Source organism: Anomaloglossus baeobatrachus, chromosome 4 (genome assembly GCF_048569485.1).
Source record: "Anomaloglossus baeobatrachus isolate aAnoBae1 chromosome 4, aAnoBae1.hap1, whole genome shotgun sequence".
Taxonomy (NCBI): Eukaryota; Metazoa; Chordata; class Amphibia; order Anura; family Aromobatidae; genus Anomaloglossus; species Anomaloglossus baeobatrachus.
The window spans coordinates 570,970,220-570,995,496 of NC_134356.1; the positions used below are offsets into that span (position 1 = coordinate 570,970,220).

Consider the following 25,277-nt stretch of genomic DNA (forward strand, 5'->3'; position numbering starts at 1 on the left):
AATACCCATTTCGACCAATTCAACAGATTTTATTATTCTATCACCATAGACTCCGATAGTATTGTCCGGAATGACCACGGCCTCCTAATTATAGGTTTATATATGATCTAATTACGCAAAATCCAACAGTCTAATCCCTGAAAGAATGTAGGAATAGGCAACGACATCATCTGCCTCCAAAGTGACACCATCTCATGACATAGCCACTGACATTCAATAATGCTGTGATCAGAACATTTATTTATTATTGCTATATATTTAGCAAATTACATGTACTCTCTGCAGTTTTTTTTTTAAATGGAGTCCTGTATGTGAGAAGCAAAGCGGATTTCCACTTCACTCTATTTCTACACAAATTTTTGCATTATTATTAAAAGCTGCATTTATACAATAATACCACCAAACAATACCCTCGTAAATAATGCTTCAACGGAGTATTCAAATAATATCACTACCATATTCTTCCAAATAGCCAATTATACCCCCAATATTGCCATTACATATCCAAATAATACCGTCATGTAGACCTGTAATTAGCAGAAGAGAGAGAACTGGGCTGCTGATTCTTTAGCTGCACAGTTCTCTCTCATGCTTCACAGACAACTAGGAGTAGCGTTGTTTTTCAGCTCATCTCGGGTCCTTCTCAGTGATTAGTCCTCAGAGGACTATATTTAAAGGGAGCCCTGTCCAGTTGCCGAAACCAGCCGAAACTAGTGATGGTATTTATGAATGTAATTTAACAGTTGATAATTTCTTTTTCTGCATATATTAAAGGTATCTGGTCTCAGAATTAATTCCACTGTATTCCCTATGTGGGTGATTGGTTGCATGTGTATATGTATGCAATTTTGATCATTGCAGTCACATGTCAACTTGACTCACCCAAAATCTGTCAATAGAGGAGAATTCAGAGAACCCGGAGGAGACTAGTTGGCATGTGACTGCAAGTGTGCAAATCATATACATGCAGCCATGTGACCACCCATCCGCATGGGAAATACAGGGAAATCATGACATTATGCATATTGCACACTGTTAAGCGGGCTTTACACGCTACAACATCGCTCAAGTGAACTCGTTGGGGTCACGGAATTTGTGACGCACATCCGCTCGCTTTAGCGATGCCGTTGCGTGTGACACCTATGAGCGATTTTGCATCGTCACAAAAGCGTTCAAAATCGCTCATCTGTGATATGGGGGTCCGTTCTCAAATATCGTCACTGCAGGAATAACGAAGTTGTTCCTCGTTCCTGCGGCAGCACACATCGCTCCGTGTGACACCGCAGGAACGAGGAACCTCACCTTACCTGCGTCCCGGCCACAATGCGGAAGGAAGGAGGTGGGCGGCATGTTCCGGCCGCTCATCTCTGCCCCTCCACTTCTATTGGGCGGCGGTTCAGTGATGCAGCTGTGACGTCGCTGTGACGCTGAACGAACCGCCCCCTTAGAAAGGAGGCGGTTCGCCGGTCACAGCAACGTCGCAGGGAAGGTAAGTCCGTGTGACGGGTCCGGGCGATGTTGTGCAACACGGGCAGTGATTTGCCCGTGTCGCACAACTGATGGGGCGGGTACGCACACTGGCGATATCGGTACCTATATCGCAGTGTGTAAAGTGGCCTTTAGGGTGACTGCAGACTTCTATTCTGAGATCAGAGTTTAAAAGGGGTTTTGCGGTTTTAAGTTTCCTCAACCCATAGGATTGTACTAGCAAAAAAAATAATAAAAATAACACACTGTAGCTTATAAACAATCACCAGGTTTACTAGCAGAGATGCAGCACTGGAGCAGAGAAAGGTGAGCAAATGACACTAATGTCAGTCAAACCCACTTAAACTGACAGGCTCAGCCAACACCAACAGCATAATGTGTATGTGGGCCTTGGACAATTCATTGTCTGGGACTGCACCCTGAACCACAAACAGGTCTGGCTGCATATTGCTAATCCCTGCCTAACTGCCCCAGCCTACGGTAGCATACATAAAGATATCTTTAGAAAAAGTATTTCTAAAGATCCTATATGATACACTAATGAGGCCAGGGACTAGTCGCACAGGCGTTTTTTCCTCCAACTAGTCTGCCCTCTTCGCATGTTAGGATGCCCACAGGGACATGCTAACATGCTATTCATCTGCAGTGACGTGCGTACCTGTGTCCATTGTCACTGCCTCAGACGCCGGGTTTAGGGTCAATGCGCAGTGCTGGTCATGCGCAATAGATCTCTCTGAAGCAGGGAGGCATACACCTGGCTTCATAGTGTGCATAACCGGACGTGCGGTGACTTCTGCTCATGCTCACTGAACCTAAAACGGGCGTCACTGCTGATGACACTGGGCAATGGGCATTGAATAGCATGTTAGCATGCCCCTGTGGGTGTGCTATATGCTGGGAGGGTGGACAAGTTGAGGAAAATAACACCCTTGTCATTAGTCCATTTGCTCATTAGCATATCATAAAAGATCTTTAGAAATACTTTTTATAAAGATCTCTTTATCTATGCTAGTGTATACAGGGACAGTTAGGCAGGGATTAGCAGTATGCACCCAGAACTGCTCGTGGCTCTGGGTGCATGTTGGACCTGACAGGTTCCCTTTAAAAACTTGACATCTCATATTTCGGGCTGACGGTTCTTTTGATCCACAGGAGGTGATCTGCAGCCTGACATTTCTTTCGCACAGAGAACACAGGAGCGTTCGGCCATATGAGTGCTCCTGTGTATGGGAGAGACGACCAAGATGGCTGCCGGTCAAATGATCAGCCGAACCATCGTTTAAGAGACAGCCTCTATCTAATTTGTAAACCCGGCTTAACGCTCATTTTATTATTTTTTAGCTAGTTCAAGCTTATGGCTTGCAGAAAATTCAAAAGAGAAAATCCCTTTAATTACTAATGCCTAATGTCCAGGGTGTTTTTATATGTTCTCTTGAGCTTTGTGTATTGACCATCTTACTCTTACAGCAAGAAATGCTATCAAGCCAGCAAACCATTCCCTGGGAGCTGAACACATCCAGAAGGACACCAGCAGTCATTATGAGGAGTCTGAGAGCCAAATATCAGAAAGTGGTGTAGAGACCCCTTCAGCACCTCATAATGTGTCAGCCAAAACCACAAGGACATCCACCAATGTAATGTGGAAGGAGAAAAAGGGCGACAGATCTCCAGAGTCTCAGGTATTTGATTCTAAGATTACATTTTTTTCTCCAAATACAAACTATTGAACACAATGGTGTACAGATGATCAAGGACAGAAGATAGGTCAGGAATTAGATGTTGGCGGCTGTTTCAAAAAATGGTTCAACTATTGGGCGGCATGTTGGCTCAGTGGTTAGCACTGTAGTCTTGCAGCGCTGGGGTCCTGGGTTCGAATCCCACCAAGGACAACATCTGCAAGGAGCTTGTATGTTCTCCCTGTGTTTGTGTGAGTTTCCTCCCACACTCCAAAGCCATACAGATAGGGACTCTAGATTGTGAGCCCCAATGGGGACAGTGTTCCTGATGTATGTAAAGCGCTGCAGAATATGTTAGCGCTATATAAAAAAAATAAAGAAAGGAGATAAAGATACTCTGGTCCCTTATGCACAGCATACTGTGATCTTTCGTCTGAAAAAAAATTGGGCCACCAAAACCCCGATGTACTCTATTATAAGTTATAGGAGTCAGTCAGACATGGTGGATATGTGTTGTGCAATGGAAAAGTGAGCATAGCCTTTCATAGACATGCCATTTGCCACCTCTTATTCCAGCCAAAGATGATAAATACTGTTGTACCCACTGTGTCAAGACTGATTTTTTTTTAATTTTTTGGTTGTTTGTTCACTACACCTTGTCTTGTAACACCATTCTCTTTTATCAGGATGCATGGGCATTAGCTCCAGTTACTCCAGACACCAGTCACTGCTTCACTATCCATTATGGTCTAATAGACCCCAACGTGTCAGACTTTTTGGCCTTCAAACAGCATTACTGCCTCGGTTGGGATAGCTTTCTGCCCTTTTTGGAGAGCTTGCAAACGTTGCTCCAGGGCTATGCTGTACCTACAGCAGTGGTAAATGGAGACAAGATGAAAGCGGCAACTCTTGATCAAGAGCTGGGCAGGACGCCATCGGTAGCCCAGCTCCTGTCTGTCTTAGAAAACAGAGCCTGGGTTCAGAGTTTCTTGAGCCGCCCTGGACAGCGTTATAAAGGAAGAGATGGGAAGGAGGCGGCAGCTCGGAAAATCCAGGCCACATGGCGAGGCTACAGAGAGAGAGCGGCATACCTAGCTTATCGACGGCAGAGGTGGGCTGCTGGCGTGATTGCCATTGCTTGGCTTCTGTATGTACAACGAACCCGGGTAAAGAAAATGCTAAAGGAGTCCAGGGAACATCATTTACAGAACTTCCGATCCCGAGGGAAGGTGAGCAACTGCAGATTCTTAATTTACTTCCATTACTGTCTGTTTGCTGTACTTCACATATAAGGGTTATTGTAGTCATTTATCTTTATGGGGGCTGCCATAGGGGGAGATATATACGTTCTGCATTGTCTAAATAACACATGTATCAACTTTCAAGTCACTTGGAAAACTGTATGGCTGCAAAGCTTCATGCATAGGACCATACTTTAAGGTGTTAATTACATATTACCAAAAAATATTATCATTACCCTAGTCTTGCATCCACTTTAGTACTCCATTGCAGCCAAATCAGGGCAGTATGAACTTCCTCGGCCAGTAGTCGAATGTTGGCATCCTGGCCACCTCTGGCGATTTGAAGGCCACTACAATGGTCCTGATCTGTGTCACCAGAGGTCCAGTAAGCGCAAGAAGTGCTCAGATAGCTAGCAATAAAGTGCTGTACCATGACGTTTGTTCTGCCCTGGGCCGCTGGCCATGGAGTACTAAAGTGGACACAGGACCAGGGTAGTCCAAATATTTTTGCGCAAGGCTTTATGCCCACGCTGCATTTTTGCTACATTTTTAATGCATTTTTTTTGCATCTTTTTTATCAATACTGCATCCCAGCAAAGTCTATGAGAATCCTGACTTGCTGTGCACATGCTGCAGATTTTGGTGCAGACAAAATCTGCAGCATGTCAATTCATACAGTGTTTTTTCCTGCGTCTGATATAATCCACTAAAGAGATTGTGCTTAATCACTGCAGTAGATTAGATCATGTCAGTGCTGCACTCGAAGCACTGACACTTTGCCTCACACACCATGCATCCGGCATGGTCTATGAGACGATCTGTAGCTCAGTAACCCGGGGCTGTCATGGTGACAACCCAGGGTTGCCATGGCAGCTCCCTGTGATTGTATTACAGGACTGGTCACCAGGGAGAGGTGAGCGATCCTCTTCCCGCCTCCTGAATTCTGCAATCACGGTTGATCATAGCATTTAGGGGATAAAACTGCCGGGAACAGCGTGTGCACCGCTCTCAGCAGTGAGAGCCTGGTCTCCATTTTAACATCAGCCAGAGACCCGGTGGAGAATGCGTGGCTACTGTACAGGAAACACACCCCCCCCCCCCCCCCCCGTGATTGCCATGACGTAAAAACTCAGGAAAAAAATGCGTAAAAAAAATCTGCGACAACGCGATAAAAAACGTGCTCTTTTTTTTCTGCTGCGTTTTTTCCTGCTCAAACATGCACTTTTGTGTGCAGAAAATCTGCTGCGTTGGCACATACCCTAGAATTGTTGTGGTTTTACCAAAACCATGGGAAGAAAAAAACGATCACGGCTGTAATGTGTATTAAATGCAGCCTAAATCCTCAGCCCTTTTCCAGCATTACACTATTATGTGCTCAATGTACTAAATAGAGACATATAATATAACAAATCCGTTAACTGCAGCTTGCTGATGGTTTCCAGTTAGGCAAACGTTAGTTAGTGGCAGTGCTCTGCAATAAGAAAAGCTGAACTGGAGAGAAAAATCTAAGCAAAAAAGTCTCTGTTTACTTCGTCATGGCCTCTGTTTTTTTAATGAACGATATTGCAGAATTGTTTGCATGCTGTAGATCCCTACCTTTCCCATTGACTTGGGCCCCTATAGCTCTGAATTTGCACTAGAATAAGAAAACTGTGTGCAGAATTATTGGGCGAGTATTTTGGATAAAGCATCGTTTTTATGCAGATTTTTCACATCCAAGCTGTATAAACCTGAAAGCTTATTGGATGAAGCAGATCAGCTGATGTGTATATGTGTAATGAGGAGGGTGAGGCCTAAGGATATAACACCCTTTATCAAGGTGTGCACAATTATTAGGAACCTTGTTTCCCTCAGGAAAATGGGCCAAGAAAGAGATTTAATTTACACTGAAAAGTCAAAAATAATTAAATGTCTTATAGAAGGTGCAGCACTCTTACAATTGCTGAGATATTGTTGTGTGATCACAGAATCATCCAAACTTTTGTTACAAATAGTCAACAGGGTCGCAAAATAGCGTGTTGAAGAAAAGAAGACACACATTAAAGGGATCCTGTCACCAGATTTGGGCCCTATAAGCTGCGGCCACCACCAGTGGGCTCTTATATACAGCATTCAAACATGCTGTATATAAGAGCCCAGGCCGCTGTGTAGAATGTGATAATCACTTTATAATACTCACATGAGGGGTGTTGCAGTGTGCACTGGTCAGATGGGTGTCTCCGTTCTCCGGTACCGGCACCCCCTCTTTCCGCCATCTTTGTCCTCCTTCTTCTGTAGCCAGGGTGCATGACGCGTCCTACGTCATCCACACTTGCCGACATTGAGGTCCTGTACAAGCGCACTTTGATTTGACCTGAGCAGGGAAGATCAAAGTATTATAGTGCACCTGTGCAAGACCTCAATGCCGGCTAGTGTGCATGACGTAGGACGCGTTATGCACCCAGACTTCAGAAAAAGGAGTACAATGCTGGCCGAAAGAGGAGGCGCCGGTACAGGAGAACGGAGACACCCATCTGACCAGTCTGCACCGCACCGCCCTTGAGTATTATAAAGTGATTTTTTATGTTCTACACAGCGGCCTGGGCTCCTATATACAGCATGTTAGAATACTGTATATAAGAGCCCAGTGGTGGTTGCCACAGCTCATCTGGTGACAGGTTCCCTTTAACTGGCAAAGATTTGAGAAGAATCAAATGTGAAGCAATCAGGAGCCCAGTATTCTCCAGTGCTGCCATATTCCAGAACTGCAACCTTCCTGGAGGGCCCAGAAGTACAAGGAGATCAGTGTTCAGAGACATGGCCGAGGTAAGGCGGCTGAAACCACCCACCACTGAGCAAGACACAGAAGTACAAGAAGATCAGTGCTCAGAGACATGGCCGTGGTAAGGAAGGCTGAAACCGCCCACCACTGAGCAAGACACAGAAGTACAAGAAGATCAGTGCTCAGAGACATGGCCGTGGTAAGGAAGGCTGAAACCGATCACCACTGAGCAAGACACAGAAGTGGAAACATCAACACTGGACCAAAAAATATCTGAAATATCTGATTTTATGGACTGATGCAATGAAAGCGACTCTTAATGAACCAGATGGATGTGGTATGGCTGGATCAGTAACGTTCACTTCAACTCAAATGCCAGCAAGTTTGAGGTGGGGCTGCTATGGGCTGGTATTACTAAAGGTGAGAGTTCCTTTTCCGGTTGATGATGGACTCAAAATCAACTCCCAAACCTAATGACAACTTTTAGAAGATACGTTCTTCAAGCAGTGGTACAGAAAAAAGTCAACATCTTTCAAGAAATCCCAAATCCATAATTTTTATGTAGAACAATGGTCCATCACATGCAGTGAAGTCTCCATTCCTTGGCTGCCGCTAAGATGAAAAAATAATTACATGGCCCCTTTCCTCATCTGACCTAAACATTATTGAGAACTTGTGGGCCCTTCTTAAATGGAGATGTACGGTGAGGTACAACAGTCTGATCAGTGTCTGGAGGTTTGTGCCCAAAGAGTTAATCTTCTTCAACAGATTAAGAAACTGGGATTCGATAGCGCGGCATATACCCAATTTCCTCTCCTATCACCATGGAATCCGAAATTAATATAATTCCTTTATTGTTTGTACAGGTCAACGCATTTCTGACACATCCGTCTCCTTCATCAGGACATCAAAGGAACAGTAACTGTCTCTGAAACGCATCGACCTATACAAACAATAAAGTAATTATATTAATTTCGGATTCTGTGGTGTTAGCATGGCATATACCCGATTTCCTCTCCTATCGAATCTACATCTATATACTTCAGGGCTGCGGCTGATACCATCATGGCACGTGCATATAGGAGTTGTGACTGTCACAACCTGAATAGCAAATCAAAAAAAATCCATGAAGCCTCTGTTAGGAGTCTCGACACAGAAACCAGCCAGATATCCCTCCGGGAAGGACCTAGCCAAGGAGTGGCTCTTTATAGGAAACCACCATAACCACCATATTAAATTGCCCTTTTAGTCAATATCCAACTCTTTGACAAGTTTAAAGATATGACAAGGGAAACACCAAGGTCAGGTATCCATCCACAGACAGCTGTTTCGGGGTATTGCCCCTCATCAGTGTGGAGTAGGATTCTGGCCAGGTGGAAGCAATGGCTAGTAGACAAACAAGACAAAACAATCACCTGAATAGGTGAGTGCGCCTAAAGTTTTGTCCATTAATTTCTATACCAGGTAAGACTCTATTGCGCTTCTCTGTTCCACAGTATTAGGGCTCATTCACATGACCGTTCCGTTTGTCCTGGTCAGTTCCTGTTTTTTTGCGGACCCACGAACAGGACCATCTTTTCAATGTCTTTTGTGTAGGATCGGATGGTACATGGTAACACTTCCTTGTGCATCCGATCCTACAAAAAAATACATTGGATGCCGTATGTCCGTCCCGTTATTATGGAACATGTCCTATTCTGTTCCGTAATAACGGTCAGTGACTCAATACAAGTCAATGGGCCCGCAAAATCCCCGGAAGCCGCATGGAAGCACTTCCGTGTGACCTCAGTCGGGTGCCTGTGCAGTCTGTGTCCCGCTCCCTGCCAGCCCCGCAGCTGCCTGCACTGCAGTGTGTCAGTGGCTGCCCGCACTGAAGTATCAGCAGCTTCTCACACTGCAGTGCGGGCAGCCGCGGGGATGATGAGCACTGCTGTCAGAAGGTTAGATGAGATCATTACCTGCTGTCACGATCTCCTGCTCTCCTGACGTCAGCGCTGTCACTGCCTTCTATGCCCGCCGCATTCTCACATCACATCTCGCGGGCGGCCCGAGACTGTCACTAGCAGTGACGTCACGGGCTCCCGCGATACTGCTGAGAACGCAGCGGACATAGAAGTGCGTGACAGCGCTGACGTCAGGAGAGCAGGACATCGTCACAGCAGGTAATGATCTCATCTAACCTCCTGACAGCAGCGCTCGTCATCCCCTGCAGTGACCTGGGCTTACCTAATGATGTTAGCTTAGGTCACTGCACTGCTCTCCCAGCTAATGGGGAACATTCTGTTCTTCACTGACTGGGACAGTGACTATGGTGTGGATCGTCGTGGGACCCCCTTATTGCATTACGCCGGACCCGGATTTGATTGTTCTTTTCAATAAATTGGTGAAAGAGGGAATGTTTTGGAGAGTGTTTTTTCAAATAAAACTTTTTTTGTCGTCTATTTTTTTTTTACTACTGACTGGGTTAGTAATGTCGGGTATCTGATAGACGCTAATCACTAACCCCAGGGCTTGATGCCAGGTGACATTACACATCTGGCATCAACCCCATATATTACCCCGTTTGCCACCGCACCAGGGCAACGGGATGAGTTGGGGCAAAGCGCCAGGAGTGGCACATCTAATGGATGCGCCAATTCTGGGGGGGCTTTGGCCTGCTATTTTTAGGCTGGGGAGTGTCCAATAACGGTGGACCTCCCTAGTCTGAGAATACCAGACCACAGCTGTCCGCTTTACCTTGGCTGGTGATCCAATTTGGGGGGGACCCCACGATTTTTTGTTTTAAATTATTTATTTCATGTAAAATAACAGTGTGGGGAGCCCTCTGTTTTGGATTACCAGCCAAGGTGAAGCTGCCAGCTGTGGTCTGAAGGCTGCAGCCGTCTGCTTTACCCTAGCTGGCTACAAAAGATAAGGGGGGGCACCACGTCGTTTTTTTTTGTTTGTTTTTTTGGCTGAATACAAGGCTAAGCACCCTTTAGTGCCACATGAAAGTCACTAAAGGTTGCCAGCTTAGAATATGCAGGGAGGTGGGACATTATATATGTCTTTCTCATCTATCTATCTATCTATCTATCTATCTATCTATCTATCTATCCATTCATTCATTCATTCATTCATTCATTCATTCATTCATCCTTCAATCCCTCTATCTCTCTGTCTCTATATCTATATATCCATCTCTTTATCTACCCATCTATTTATCTTTGTAGCTGCTTCCATTTTTTGCGGTCCGCAAAAAAACCCCGGAAGGTACACGGATGACACACGGATGCATCCGTGAAAAAAACGGACCTTTTTTTGCGATCCGCAAAAACGGAACAGTCATGTGAATGTAGCCTTATACGCAGATTAAGAAACTGACAGACTCCATACCCCATAGATGGAAGGCTTATGACATTTATTAAAAAGTAGGGAGGCTAAATTGGTCACTGATTGAGCTATTTATAGATATATAGATAGATAGAGAGAGAGAGAACCTAAAAATCAAAAATGTGCAAAAATAAATGTGATATTTAAAAAAAAAAATAATAATAATATATATGTATTTTTGTACATCTATTTTTTTTAAATTCAAATGTTTTTGGGTACATTTTTCAGTAATTATGTTCACAGATGAAATAAAAAAAAAGAGACTGAAAAATTAGTATTTTTTTTTAATTGCATAATTGTTCTGCACAATAATAGTTGTCCAATAATTCTGCACACATAAATATTTTCCTAAGAGACAAAACCTCACTTTTACTTTCTTAAATATTCAGGTTTCGAGTTTGTTAACCTTTGGGATTGTCCAGCAGCTCTGTAGTTGTTTAGTATTGAAATGAATCAAGAAAAATACAAATTGCCTATTAATTGTAGTGTTAATGAAGATGTTACTGGTGACATTTGCAGGCTGTGTAACCAGTGATAATCCAATCACTAAATATTGAAATTTGTACGGGTTCATTTGTCGCACTCATCGCTCTGTATCCTCTAAACTGCAGCATGTGCTTAATTATCCACTCCCATATCATCCAGGCAATTAATAAATACACAAATATGAAAATAAATTAATGTGACAAAACACGTCTAAAATGAGTATAAATTGGCGCTCCCTCTACAACACAAGAGTGCCCTACAGCAACATCATCAGAAACTGACATCTGATGTACATTTCAGTCCCCTCTTTGGCTTTATTCCAGGTTTATCTTTTTTTTACTGAGCTTCCTACTGAATTTTGAAGATTAGGATTCTTCATTTTGGGGAAGTCTTGTCTAACACCTCATCCAGACGCCTGTGTTGGACGTATGCGTTCTATTCATTTTTTTAACGGATACAACACGTAGTACCCATTATAGCTTATGGCGCTATTCACATGTCCATGTTTTGTTAACGGACCGTGTGTCCATGCAAAAAACAAAGATATGTCCGCTTTAAACTGTGCGCTTTACCGTAAGTATTTAACATTGCAAGGGTAGGAGAAGCTTGGTAATTTATGGTTGTTATTTATTTATAGAGAACCATTGATTCTATGGCACTGCACATGAGCAGGGGCTACATACAAAATACAGATATAAATTACAGTAGACAGACTGGTACAGAGGGGAGATATGTATTGTATTGTACCATCACCCATCCCCTGTAGACTGTGAGCCCTCGCGGGCAGGGTCCTCTCTCCTCCTCTACCAGTCTGTCTTGTACTGTTAGTGATTGTTGTACATATACCCTCTTTCACTTGTAAAGCGCCATGGAATAAATGGCGCTATAATAATAAATAATAATAATAATAATAACACATTTGCTAACGAAGGCCTTCATTCATGCTCTCCTCTTCTGGATTTCAGGGTTTTTTTTATTTCAGAATAGCTCCCAACCTCTGTTATTTCATACAGTGGCATCCAGTTAAGGAGAATCTGCCACCTAATCTGAGAGCAGCAAAATGTAGGGGTAGAGACCCCGATTCCAGCGATGTGTCACTTACTGGGCTGCTTAGTGTAGCTTTTAGAAAATCACTGTTTAATCAGCAGGAGATTATCATTAGAGCACTACTTGGTGTGCTGCAGGTAGTCCACCATATTGATGAGTTCTGTATAACTGCTAGATCTGCAGCAGAAAAAAACATAGATTTTATCAGAATAACAGCAGACAGCTCAGTAAGTGACACATCACTGGAATCAGGGTCTCTGTCTCTACATTAGGCTGGTCTCAGATGGGGGAGCAAAAACCTGCTGACAGATTCCCTTTAAGTGTTTTTATTCATGTTTACACATATTAGTGGCATTGTATAATAAAATTGTCCTTCTTTCACCTTACATGATCCTTTTGCCATAGACCGTATTTTTCTGATTATAAGATGCACTTTTCCTTCCAAAAATTTGAGAGGAAAATGAGGGGTGCGTCTTAAAATCCGAATATGGCTTACCGGGAGGTGGAGAATTGGCAGGAGGCTGTCTGTGCAGCTCTCTGTGCGGGTGGTCAGGAGCCTGTCTGTGCGGGCAGCTGCCTCTCAGTGCCGGCGGCCAGCTTGCCTCTCTGTGTGGGTGGTCAGGGGGCCTGCTGGCTGCCACTCCATGTGGGAGAGCGAGTGGCTGGCCATCTGGCTGTACGGACTGCGGTGGCTGACACTGACCTGCCACCTCTGCCAGCACACACCCGCCGTTGCCAGCACTCATCCTCCGCTACCAGTACAGCCTCTGCCTCCTGTGACCCTGCTGCACCACCGCTGCTGCCCACCTCCGATAAGACAACACCGGAGTATAAGACGGACTCCATTTTTTTTTGTCCCTTTTTTTCCTCTAAATTTGAGGTACATCTTATAATTCGATGCATCTTGTAAAATGAAAAATTCGGTACTTCATTGCTTATTTAACCACCTGGAATCAGGGTCTCTGTCTCTACATTATGCTGCTCTCAAATTGGGAGCAAAAACCTGGTGAGAGATTCCCTTTAAGGTACTATATACAGTGCTGGCCAAAAGTATTGGCACCCCTGCAATTCTGTCAGATAATACTCAGTTTCTTCTTGAAAATGATTGCAATCACAAATTCTTTGGTATTATTACCTTCATTTAATTTGTCTTCAATGAAAAAAAAAAAATTGTCAAAAAGCCAAATTGGATATAATTCCACACCAAACATAAAAAAGGGGGTGGACAAAAGTATTGGCACTGTTTGAAAAATCATGTGATGCTTCTCTAATTTGTGTATTTAGCAGCGCCTGTAACTTACCTGTGGCACCTAACAGGTGTTGGCAATAACTAAATCACACTTGCAGCCAGTTGACATGGATTAAAGTTGACTCAACCTCTGTCCTGTGTCCTTGTGTGTACCACATTGAGCATGGAGAAAAGAAAGAAGACCAAAGAACTGTGTAATACTATTGTATGTACTGAAGATTTCGATTGCGTTAGGGCAATGACAACCAGAGACGAGTTCTTGGTGCAAAAGACGTTTTATAATATGTAACCACAATATGTACACAGAACAGAATATACACAGTAATATGTAACCGCAATATGCACACAGAACAGTATATACACAGTGGAACATAAACACAGTAAATACCTCATGGGTTCAGAGCAAAGGGGAATTCCCGGGACCGCACACCGGACTCCCCCAGGGAGACCACCAGGAGCGAACCCCTATACAGGGGCTGTCCGGCAATCACCCCAGAAGGCCTAAATGCGCAGCAGCCGGGACACAAAAAGGGCAACAGATATAGTCCAAAAAATGTCCGTACGTGATGTGAGTCCTAGGGTGGATATGAACGGAAGGGACCGGGCAGAAGTGCCGACCAGAGACAGCAGACAGAGTCCGAGCACAGTTGGATGAGAGGTGAAGTCCAGAGCTGGTGTCAGGTGTTTCAACCGGATCCAAACAGCAATCAGGTGATGAGAGCAGCAGGGCAGGAGTACTGTCAGGTTTCCGGGTTTTCCAGTCCTCTTTTGAAAAAGCTTGCCCTCAGTTAACATGGAGTTTTGTGTTCTGTTGCCCTACTTCCTGTCCAGCTGCTTAAAAGGCCGCCTCTAAGCTTAGTCCAGTGCCTGAGTATACTGCTTGCTGTGTGCTCCTGCTTTGCTGCTGCTGCTACTTGATTACCTTTGGATCCTCCTGGAAATCTACCGACCGACTCTGGACCATACCCGGTTTCTTCAAACTGTGCCCGGACTCCGTCTGCCGTCTTTTGTCAGCACGTCTGCCCGGTTTCTTCCGGTTCATAACCATTCTGGACTTTCATTCCGTACGGACACTTCTGGACTTTACCGCTTGCCCCTTGTGTCCCGGCTGCACCGCATTTAGGCCTTCCGGGGTTGATTGCCGGACAGTCCCTGTATAGGGGTTCGCTCTGGTGGTCTCCCTGGGGGAGTCCGGTGCGTGGCCCCGGGAATCCCCTTCGCTCCGTTTCAGAAAGGTATTTTTTTGTGTTTGTTATACTGTGTATTTCCGTTGTGTATCTACCGTGGTTACATATCATAAAAACATCTTGTACCACAAACTCGTCTCTGGCTGTCATTGCCCTAACGCTATCGAAATCCTCAAACATACAATAGTATTACAAGTACACAGGAAGCAGTATACTCAGGCAACTAGACTAAGCTTAGGGGCGGCTTTTAAACAGATGGACAGGAAGTAGGGCAACAGAACAGAAAACTCCATGTTAACAAAGGGCAAGATCCTTCAAAAGAAAACTGGAAATCCCGGAACTCTGACAAACTGTCTGAGGACTTGAGAATCCAAATTGTGAGGAAGCATGAGCAATCTCAAGGCTACAAGTCCATCTCCAAAGACCTGAAAGTTCCTGTGTCTACGGTGCGTAGTGTCATCAAGAAGTTTAAAGCCCATGGACTGTGGCTAACCTCCCTAGATGTGGAAGGAAAAGAAAAATTGACCAGAGATTTCAACGCAAGATTGTGCAGATGGTGGATAAAGAACCTCGACTAACATCCAAACAAGGTCAGCTGCCCTGCAGTCCGAGGGTACAACAGTGTCAACCCGTACTATCCGTCGGCGTCTGAATGAAAAGGGCTGTATGGTAGGATACCCAGGAAGACCCTACTTCTTACCCCGAGACATAAAAGAGCCTGTCTGGAGTTTATTAAAACTTACCTGAGAAAGCCTAAAACGTTTTGGAAGAATGTTCTCTGGTCAGATGAGACAAAAGTAGAGCTTTTTGGGAAAAGCCATCAACATAGAGTTTACAGGAAAAAAAAAAGAGGCATTCAAAGAAAAGAACACGGTCCCTACAGTCAAACATGGCGGAGGTTCCCTGATGTTTTGGGGTTGCTTTGCTGCCTCTGGCACTGGACTGCCTGACCGTGAGCATGGCATTATGAAGTCTGAAGACAACCAACAAATTTTGCAGCATAATGTAGGGCCCAGTGTGAGAAAACTGGGTCTTCCTCACAGGTCATGGGTCTTCCAGCAGGAAAATGACCCAAAACACACTTCAAAAAACACTAGAAAATGGTTTGAGAGAAAGCGCTGGAGACTACTAAAGTGGCCAGCAATGAGTCCAGACCTGAATCCCACCTGTGGAGAGATCTCAAAATGGCAGTTTGGAGAAGGCACCCTTCACATCTCAAGGACCTGGAGCAGTTTGCCAAAGAAGAATGGTCTAAAATTCCAGCAGAGCATTGTAAGAAACTCATTGATGGTTACCGGAAGCGGTTGTTCGCAGTTATTTTGGCTAAAGGTTGTGCAACCAAGTATTAGGCTAAGGGTGCCAATACTTTTGTCTGGCCCATTTTTAGAGTTTTGTGGGAAATGATCAATGATTTGATTTTTGTTTCATTCTCTGTTGTGTTTTTTCATTGCAAGCAAAATAAATGAAGATAATAATACCAAAGAATTTGTGATTGCAATCATTTTCAGGAAGAAACTGAGTATTCTCTGACAGAATTGCGGGGGTGCCAATACTTTTGGCCAGCACTGTAGTGGAAGTCCATTTTCCCTTCTACCCTTTAGTGGCCAACCCGCTTTTGATTTCTCAATTCTCTTCTTTACAATGTACTGATCCAACTGTTCTGGTTCTTGTCTAGCGAGTACTTTCCAGAAATGGATTGGTCTCCATTATCTAAGGTAATCCCGTTTAATCACAGATTTATTTCTTAGCACTTTTCATGGACAGATTGCATATCATGTGTTTTTTTTGACCGAAAAGTTATATATTTGTAACTCTGCGATTCTCTAAATACTTTTTCTAGTTAGGTTTGGGGCATGCTGTTGTCTCATGTTGTATCTACAGTAACTTTTGAAAATCCTCACTAAAATGAAAAAAAAAAAATAAAATGGTTCTAAGGGAAGAAAAATATAGTGATAGAAATCCTGATTTCAGCAATGTGTCACATACTAGGCTACTTGCTGTAGTTTTTTTTAAAAGTATAACTTTTTTTTATCAGCAGAAGAGTATCACTAGAGGACTAATAAACCTGCTGCTATGTAGTCCTCCATATTCATGAGCTCTGTGTATCCCTGTCCCACCACTGATTAGTACCTTTTTGTCTATGAACAGTGTTCACAGAAAGCACACAGTGATGTGGGCGGAGTTACACAGAGCTCAGCATTCAGAGAACTGCTAGATCTGCAGCAGATAAAACTGTGATTTTATTAAAACCACAGCAAGTAGCCCAGTAAGTGATACATTGGTGGAATCACATAGTCTCTGCCCCTACTTCATGTGCTGTGAGATGGGATAGCAGAAATCTGGTGACAGATTCCCTTTATATAATCATTAACACAGTAAACCCCCAGATACAGCTCATAATGTTTGACTCTTTATGACTTTTGATTTAATATTATGTCAAACGTCATGTTCCTCCCTTTGATCCGGGCTCACACTCTGAATCTGCATCTTTCCCAGCACTACAGCTGATTTAATCAGCCATCATGTGCCTCTAACAGCCGCGGGTGGGTTAGAGTTCAGCTCGAGGATGTTAACCTGTTAAATCCCGCTGTTAATTTCTGACAGTGGGACTTGACAAGTGCCAGCATGGGGGGTGCGCTATTCCTACTGGCCATCAGCGCACCCGGGACATGATTGTGGGGCACCGATGGGTTGTCATGATGATCCTCTTGTTCATAAGAGATCATGATTTCTGCTATACATAGCAATGCTAATGCACTGCTGTGTATAGCACAAGTTATTAGATGATCACAAGTTCAAGTCCTCCAAGGGGACTATTAAAGGGAATCTGTCAGGTGCAATATGTACCCAGAACCACGAGCAGTTCTGGGTGCATATTACTAATCCCTGCCTAACTGTCCCTGTATACCCTAGCGTTGATAAAGAGATCTTTAGAAAAACTATTTCGAAACATCTTATATCGTATGCTAATGAGCGCGGGGACTAGTCCCCTGGGCGTTAGTTCCCCTGGCTAGTTGGCTCCATTAGCATATTAGTACGTCCCTGTGGGTGTGCTCACATGCTATTGAATGTGCAGCATCAGAGGAGATCTCACTCACCTCTCCACCGCCATCGCATCCAAAGCTGGATTTTGGCTCAGTGCGCATGACCCCGGAGTTTCGGTCATGCGCACTATGAAGCCGGGTGTACGCGTCCTGGCTTCAAACTGAAGTAGTGCGCTGAAAACCCCCATCGGACGCAATGGCAGCGGAGAGGAGAGCGAGATCATCCTGTGACGCTGAACATTCATTAGCATATAGTACACCTATAGGGGCATACTAACATGATAATGGAGCCAACTGGCAAGGGAAGTAACGCCCAGGGGAATAGTCCCTGCGCTCATTAGAATACGGTTAAAGATCTTTAGAAATAATAATAATAATAATAATTTTATTCATTTATATAGCGCTATTAATTCCACAGCACTTTTCATACATACATTTTCTAAAGATCCCTTTATCTATGCTAGTGTATACAGGGACGGTTAGGCAGGGATTAGCAATATGCACCCAGAACTGCTCGTGGCTCTGGGAACATATTGCACCTGACAGGTTCCCTTTAAATACAATAAAAAGTGAGGAAAAAAGTTTAAAATATGAAAAGATAAATTAAAACCCCCCAGAAAAGTTGAAATCACCACCTTTTGCCCCACTAAAAAATAAAACAATTGTGAAGAAGATAAAAATACACAACTTTGGTATTGCAGCGTTCATAAAAGTCAGATCTATCAAAATATAAAATAAATTAATCTAAATCGGTGAACAGCGTTAAGAGAAAAAAAAAAATCAAAAAGCCAGAATTACATTTTTTTGGTCCAACAAAACATTGGGGTAATTGAGGCGATCAAAACATTGTATCTACCCCAAAGTGATGTCAGTAAAAACATCAGCTGAGGGCGCAAAAAATAAGCCATCACACAGCCCCAGATCCCCAAAAATGCACACGTTACTGGCTCTTGGAAGAAGTTGAGGAAAAAACAAAAGCGCAAAAATGGAAAATTGCAAGTCGTGAAGGGATTAAATTGCACAAAACTACCAAAAGCATAAAAATGGAACGTAAACGTACAATAAATCTGCATAACCATGTGATAAACATTGGTAAAGTTTTGTTATTGCTACACAACTTTTAAGGTGAGGACTGGAATTACATGAGTTGTGTAATATTCAGTCCACGCCCTGATAGGGTATATAGGCGTCAGCATCCGTCTATGACCCAATGCAGGAGGCCACTGATATATTGTATGATCCACAGAGGTTTCTGAGCCTGGGCAAAGAGAGTAAATAATCGAAAACTAGTTTGTCTTCATGAGGCAAAGTGAGAAAAAATTGTCCTATTAAAGGGAACCGGTCAGAACCCAACAGCCTCATACTTAGATTCGTACCTAAAAAAGAACTGCCAATGTATGTAAAGTGCTATGGAATTAATAGCGCTATATAAATGAATAAAATTATTATTATTATTATTAACTCTGAATGTGTTCGCACTCGGCAAGCAGCTGTTGATTAGCTTCTTGTTGGGCTTTTAACCTGCGCCTTTGTGGCTACCTGCAAAATGGTTGCCAACGTCTCTACTATCTTTTTGGGCCTGCATGGGCACTGGTGAAGTTGGGGAGAATACACCCAGTTTCATTGCATATTAACAAGCAGCAAGACACGTCAAATGTTCAATGTTGTATGTTCAAGACACGTGAAATGTTCATGTTGTATGGAGAACGTCAATCTGAAGGGATTAGAGGATTAACGGCAACAAATCTAAGGAACGCTGGATTAGTCCTGGTTTATTGGCATATGCTGAGCATCATATTTAAAGTAAATTATTACTAGTTAGAAACTTGTGTATCATATAAAAAGACTTTATTGGAAAACAACCCTAGTCATATATAATTTCTCCCCATGAGTGATCCCCTTGGACTAGCCCTGACTAGTGAACAGGCAAGCAAGACACTAGTCTTACTACTAACATAAAACAACACGAGGAAGGTAAGATAATTGGATGGGGAAATACACAACAAATAGCACTCCTCAGGTTATCTAGCAGGAAACTTCACATCTGCAACTGAAACAAACACATCAGCTTCTCCAGAGACTGGCTCCTTCAATGTGATCAGTATAGAATGAACTATAGCCAGCATAGGAGAGAGTAAGAAATAGCAGGATGAGAAGAAAATTAGTTAGTGGACCCATGAAAGCCTAATTGATAGGCGAAACGGCCGTCGTCCTCGTGTAGGAGCCAGCTCACTGGCCGCGTCCAGCCTTTTACCCTGCACTTATGATTAAATGAGTTATCCTACACAGCGGATGGAGTGTGGTCTTTTTCTTCTCATCCTGCTTCATATGGACTTCCATGTGTGACGAGCACCCCCGCTTTGGATTTCATCACTGTTCAGCTTCCCTCTGGAACATACACGGTACCACAGGTAACACTAGTGATACACATTGGTGCAGGACCGCCCTCACCCTTTAAGAGTAAGGAATAGGTTATATAGGACAGCAGGATAGAAAAGAAATCTAAACCCCTTCAGCACCAATTGGAATTATATACACTCCTACTCAGGATAAACAATGAGCGGGCTATAAAGAGGATCTGTAATGAAACACTGTGACATTCTGATCCCAGATCCCCCTGAGGTCTCAGCAGGGTGCAACACACTTATGACAGTTATGATGACATTTTGGGACTGTTATGGGACCTGATCAGCTTCCTGTAGAGAGCCCATTCACACACTCTGGATTTATTAAGAATTTTCCATACTGATTCCTTATGGGGTTTCTGTAATCCTAGTCACATGTATCTATTTGGATTTTTTTCCAGCGATTGTATAAGAAAATAATTCATAAAATGAATGAGAATATCCATGGAACAGGGATTCCTCCTAAATAAAAACAAGGCATTGCCCTGTCTGGATTATCTGGGCAGTATTTTTTTTTCTAGGAGGAATACCAAAATCATGGCTATTCCTATTCTCATACTCTGCACGTATGTGAGTGTCAATCACACATTTCTACCCACAATCGTTTTGCAAAAATATATTGGATTTGCCTTGATGAAAATATCCTAAAGTGGAAATATCAGATGTCAGATATTAAAAACCTTCAACCTATATAGCAAAGTAAACCTTTTTGTAGGACTATTATGAGTACTTAACAGACCAACCACTTGTAGATGCTGAGCCTTTGTGATCTCATCGAGGGTCTTTGACCTTCTCTGGTCTTGACATATGATTATTAATTGGATCCACGTCACCCTTGCCACCAATGTGCACAGATATACCTACATATATGTGCACCGGGGAGGATGTGAATAGTGACTTGGAGAATGGCGTATGTCTGGTGGGAAGGATAGATTTACAACGTTGTGTTTCGAGGCGGTCGGTGTGATTTGTAGGGTCATTGTCATCCAGATGTTGGGAGCTAATGGCACAGATACGGTCTAATATCTCCGAGAGGAACAGGTTGTATAGGCCCGTGTACATTTCGATATCAAACCTCTCCTCACTTACGGTGGGATTAAACACCTCTCTGCTGTCATTGCTCTGTCAAGAAGTATTTAACACGGCCTTTTAATTAGTGCGCACCATTTCATTTATATTTGCTTTACCTCCCACCTACCCCCACCCCACACTTTCCGTGTTAATTCATATTCTTTTAATTAAAGCGAGTACGGCCTTAATCTCCCCTCACCAGCCGCATCATGCAGCCTCCTAATTAAATTAATTGGGGAGGGAGGGGGGGGCGGAGATGTTTTTAAAGCATATAATTAAATCAATTAATATAATTTAAGCTTGGATTAACCGTACGGCAGGATGAAGGAAGGAAGCTTAAGACCCCCCTCGCCCTCTCCGATAAGTGTGTTCCAGACTGCCTCTCTCACTCATTGCTCTTCCCTTGATTTTTTAGCATCTGGCATCCAACTGGAATCACATCAGGACGTGCAGGAGGAGCATTATCCATATCCCATCATTAGGTAAAGAGCTCTTAGCCTCCAGATCTATCAACCACCTCTATTACCCAGCACATTACGCTTCCCTGATTGAGTTCAGCGCGGGGACCTTCTCTTATTCAGATGGGTCTCTGCAGGAAAATGTTCTCGACATGATGAGAGTGATATTACCAGGCCCGCACTAGAAGCGGCGTTTAATTCGGGGAGTTAAACAAATAAACTCATTATGGGATGTGGTGGATAAGGAGGGAGATGAGCAGCCGAGGGGCCATTTCCTATAATTTGCTTTTCATCTGTGTGAAATGAGTTAAGAAACTTCTGTGTGTGTGTGTAATGAACAGAGCTGTGTGACTACATGTGTATTGTGTGTCTGTTCTGTGTTGTGTGTATTGGGTACCGATACGCCCGCGCTGGTGCCAACTCATTGTTAGTAGCATTTATCGAAAATGAAGAATTTGCCTCTGCTTTGGGGAAAACTGGGTCTGATGAAGGTCCACAGCTTGTGTCTGCATTACTGAATCACATATTCCACACACCTAACGGAGCCCACCCCGGGTCAGGTACCCCCTCGCCCCGTCCTCACGCTCACGCTGTCGCTTTGGGATATTGCTTGTACACTGTTTTTTTTAATCAAATGTGCAGTCAAAATGATAAGCTACATTGTCGGAAATTATTTAGTTCTAATTACCAGCAGATGGGCTGCTTTATCTGCACCTAGGGCGCGCGAGCAAAAGGAAATGCTGTGTGAACAAGAATAATTAAGAAGTTGAATAGTGTTTTTTGCGCTTAAATAATCTGCAGTTTCATGTTAATTAGCACTAATGTAATTATTTAATTACATTTATGAATTAGAGGAACTTAAAAGAGGTTTCCGTGCAAAGTGCAAGCAAATAGGTGTGCAGGGGCCCCTAGGGAAACCTTCCCCCATCCCCCACAACACTCGGCGAGAAGGGGGCTGCATTATGGGAATGCAGACTGTACACGGCATCTCTATCTGGGTTACTAGCGTGGCTTAGTGAGTAATCATGGCCGCTTGTAATAAAATGCCAATGGTGATTAGGCAGATAATTTAACTTTTTAATGTATATATTTATTAGGATCCATGAAACTGCTCAAGAATTCATCCAACGTGGTGACAACCATCATAGCTGGGAAAAAAATTCTTTAGTGTTAAAAAAAAAAGCATCTCCATGGATTGTGTCTGGTATTGCAGCTCATTCCCATTTAGGATGGTGACTTTGGGCAAGTGATGAGTTGTATGGGTAAAGACTGGTGTATGCCACCGCTACGCTGCAAGGTAATGCAAGTGAGTGGGTGGTATCTGGATTCTCAAGTAAGTCGCAAAAAGTCCAACTGATAAGACTCCTTGCAACTCCCTTGTCATAGTCAAGATGCCTTGTAGGATGTAATGCCATCCCATTCCCTTGCATGACGCTTTGATGTACAGTGATCTTCAGCTGTGCATACTGTCTCGTGGCCAAAGTCGCTGTGTATTCCCTTCCTTAAAAAGGTTACCCATCTGTAAAATAAAATGTAAAATTAACCTGTATTCGCCTCTCCTGTAGAACCAGGATCCAGTGGTCCTCCTGCTCTTTGTTTACATGTGTGACCACAGCTCCCATTGTTGAGCAGTGATACCGGTGTTACGGCACATGACCGGTGAGGCCACTGATGTCTCCAGCAGTGACCATACTGCTGTGTGTAAAAAGAGAATCGAAGGACCAGCGGACCGGCACCACTGGATCTACAGTAAGGATTTGTAATGCAATGGGAGAGCGAGAAAAGGTGAGGATCGTTCCTTCTTTCCTCAAATTTGTAGATTTTTTTTTTAATGTGATGACCCCTTTAAATGCATGGGACTGAACTGCACCACCTAACGTAATCCATTGACAAGAATGGCGCTGGGAAACGTAGACCTTATGTTTTAACTATGGACAAATTGACTGGGGAAAATAAAATAATACAGATTGGAATAATTTTCGATCATGGAATCCCTTCAGTTGTAGAATATTATTTTTTATATTCCCTAAGAAATCCGTTACAACCAGTACTGGAATACACAAAAATGCCAGATTTATTAGTGTAACACACCTTTATTTCAGCAAAACTTTGCTGGACTTCCATAATGTTTCTTAAATATGGCACATACCATGATCACCACATACCATGGATATCATGGAGCAGTACATACCCATGAGCACCACATATCCAGGAACACCACATACCCATGAGCAGCACATACCATGAACATCACATACCATGGATATCCATGAGCTGCACATACCCATGAGCACCACATATCCAGGAACACCAGATACCCACGAGCAGCACATACCAAGAACATCACATACCATGGATACCTATCAGCACCATATATCCATGAGCACCACATATCCAGGAACACCACATACCCATGAGCAGCACATACCATGAACATCACATACCATGGATACCTATCAGCACCATATACCCATGAGCACCACATATTCAGGAACACCACATACCCATGAAAGGCACATACCATGAACGTCACATACCATGAATACCCATAAACAGCACATACCCATGAGCACCACATACCATGAGCGGCACATACCCATGAACACTACATACCATGAGCATCACATATCCAGGAACACCATATACCCATGAACACCACGTACCATGAGCACCACATATCCAGGAACACCACATACCATGAGCACCACATACCATGAGCGGCACATACCTATGAGCACTACATACTGTGAGCACCATGCTCCCGTCAAACTTACATGTCAGCCATGTGCCCTATCGGATCTTGATCTGGAACTTTCGGTAATTATATATTTTTGTTTATTTCAGGCTATTCAGAAAGACAGAGAAGCCGAACTCTGGACCTGCACATCCAGCAGAACCTGCAGATCGGGCGACTGTGCGACATAGCAGGTGACTCCGAATCTCTCTGGTCACAACCAGTGGGGAGATTTCCCAAGTCTAGTGAAGAATATAGGAGCAAGGCTGTTATTTATTTGACTCGAAAATGAGAAATGGTGTGTGAAATAGTTTGCTGTGGGCAATTATATGGAGCAATAGGAGTAATTACAGGGTGCAGTTACATAAAGCAATGAGTAGATAGAGATATAGATTGTATAGAGCATTAGAAGGAACCAGAGCGAGAAGCTATTGTAATTGAGCAAGAAGAAGAGTTATAGACAGTCGGGCATCTGTAGAATAATGCAAGGAATAGCAAGTGATTGCTGGATGAAATGCCATTTACTAATAATCACAGTGGTCTAATACATAGATGATAGATATAATAGAGAGATAGATAGAAATAAATAATACATTATACATATATATATATATATACATACACACAGAATAAATATAAATATATATATATATATATATATATATATATATATATATATATATATAAAATTACTTCTATAGCGCCAACCTATTCACTTTACAAAGTGGGATTGGCATGTTACATTATTAAACAAAAGGAGTGCTTATAATCTTTAGGATCTATATGAGATATGTAGAAAAGAAAGAGGGAAAGAACGAGAGAAAAAGAAAGAAAGAGAGCTAGATATATATTACATTCATAGATACGGGATACAATAAATAGATATGTAGATAAATATCTGGCTGTGACTTACATTAGATGTATAGAATAGATAAATAGATTTGGATAGATAGATCTATTTTATAATTTAATTGGAAAAGAGCAGACACAGACATATTTCATATTTCTTCTATTGGTATTGTTGTATATTTCCGCCCCTGCATATTTATAGAACAATG

At 43.1% G+C, this 25,277-nt stretch overlaps 1 protein-coding gene across 2 annotated transcripts in view; it reads left to right on the top strand.

Annotated features, from left to right (window-relative positions):
• Positions 1-25,277, top strand: part of IQCH (IQ motif containing H) — a 192,608-nt gene that overhangs the window by 90,186 nt on the left and 77,145 nt on the right. For both annotated transcript variants that reach the window (XM_075346063.1, XM_075346064.1), the window contains exons 8-11: positions 2,956-3,167; positions 3,851-4,393; positions 21,443-21,509; positions 24,330-24,413. In XM_075346063.1, coding sequence (XP_075202178.1) covers positions 2,956-3,167; positions 3,851-4,393; positions 21,443-21,509; positions 24,330-24,413 — 906 coding nt within the window. The remainder of the gene's footprint in view (positions 1-2,955; positions 3,168-3,850; positions 4,394-21,442; positions 21,510-24,329; positions 24,414-25,277) is intronic.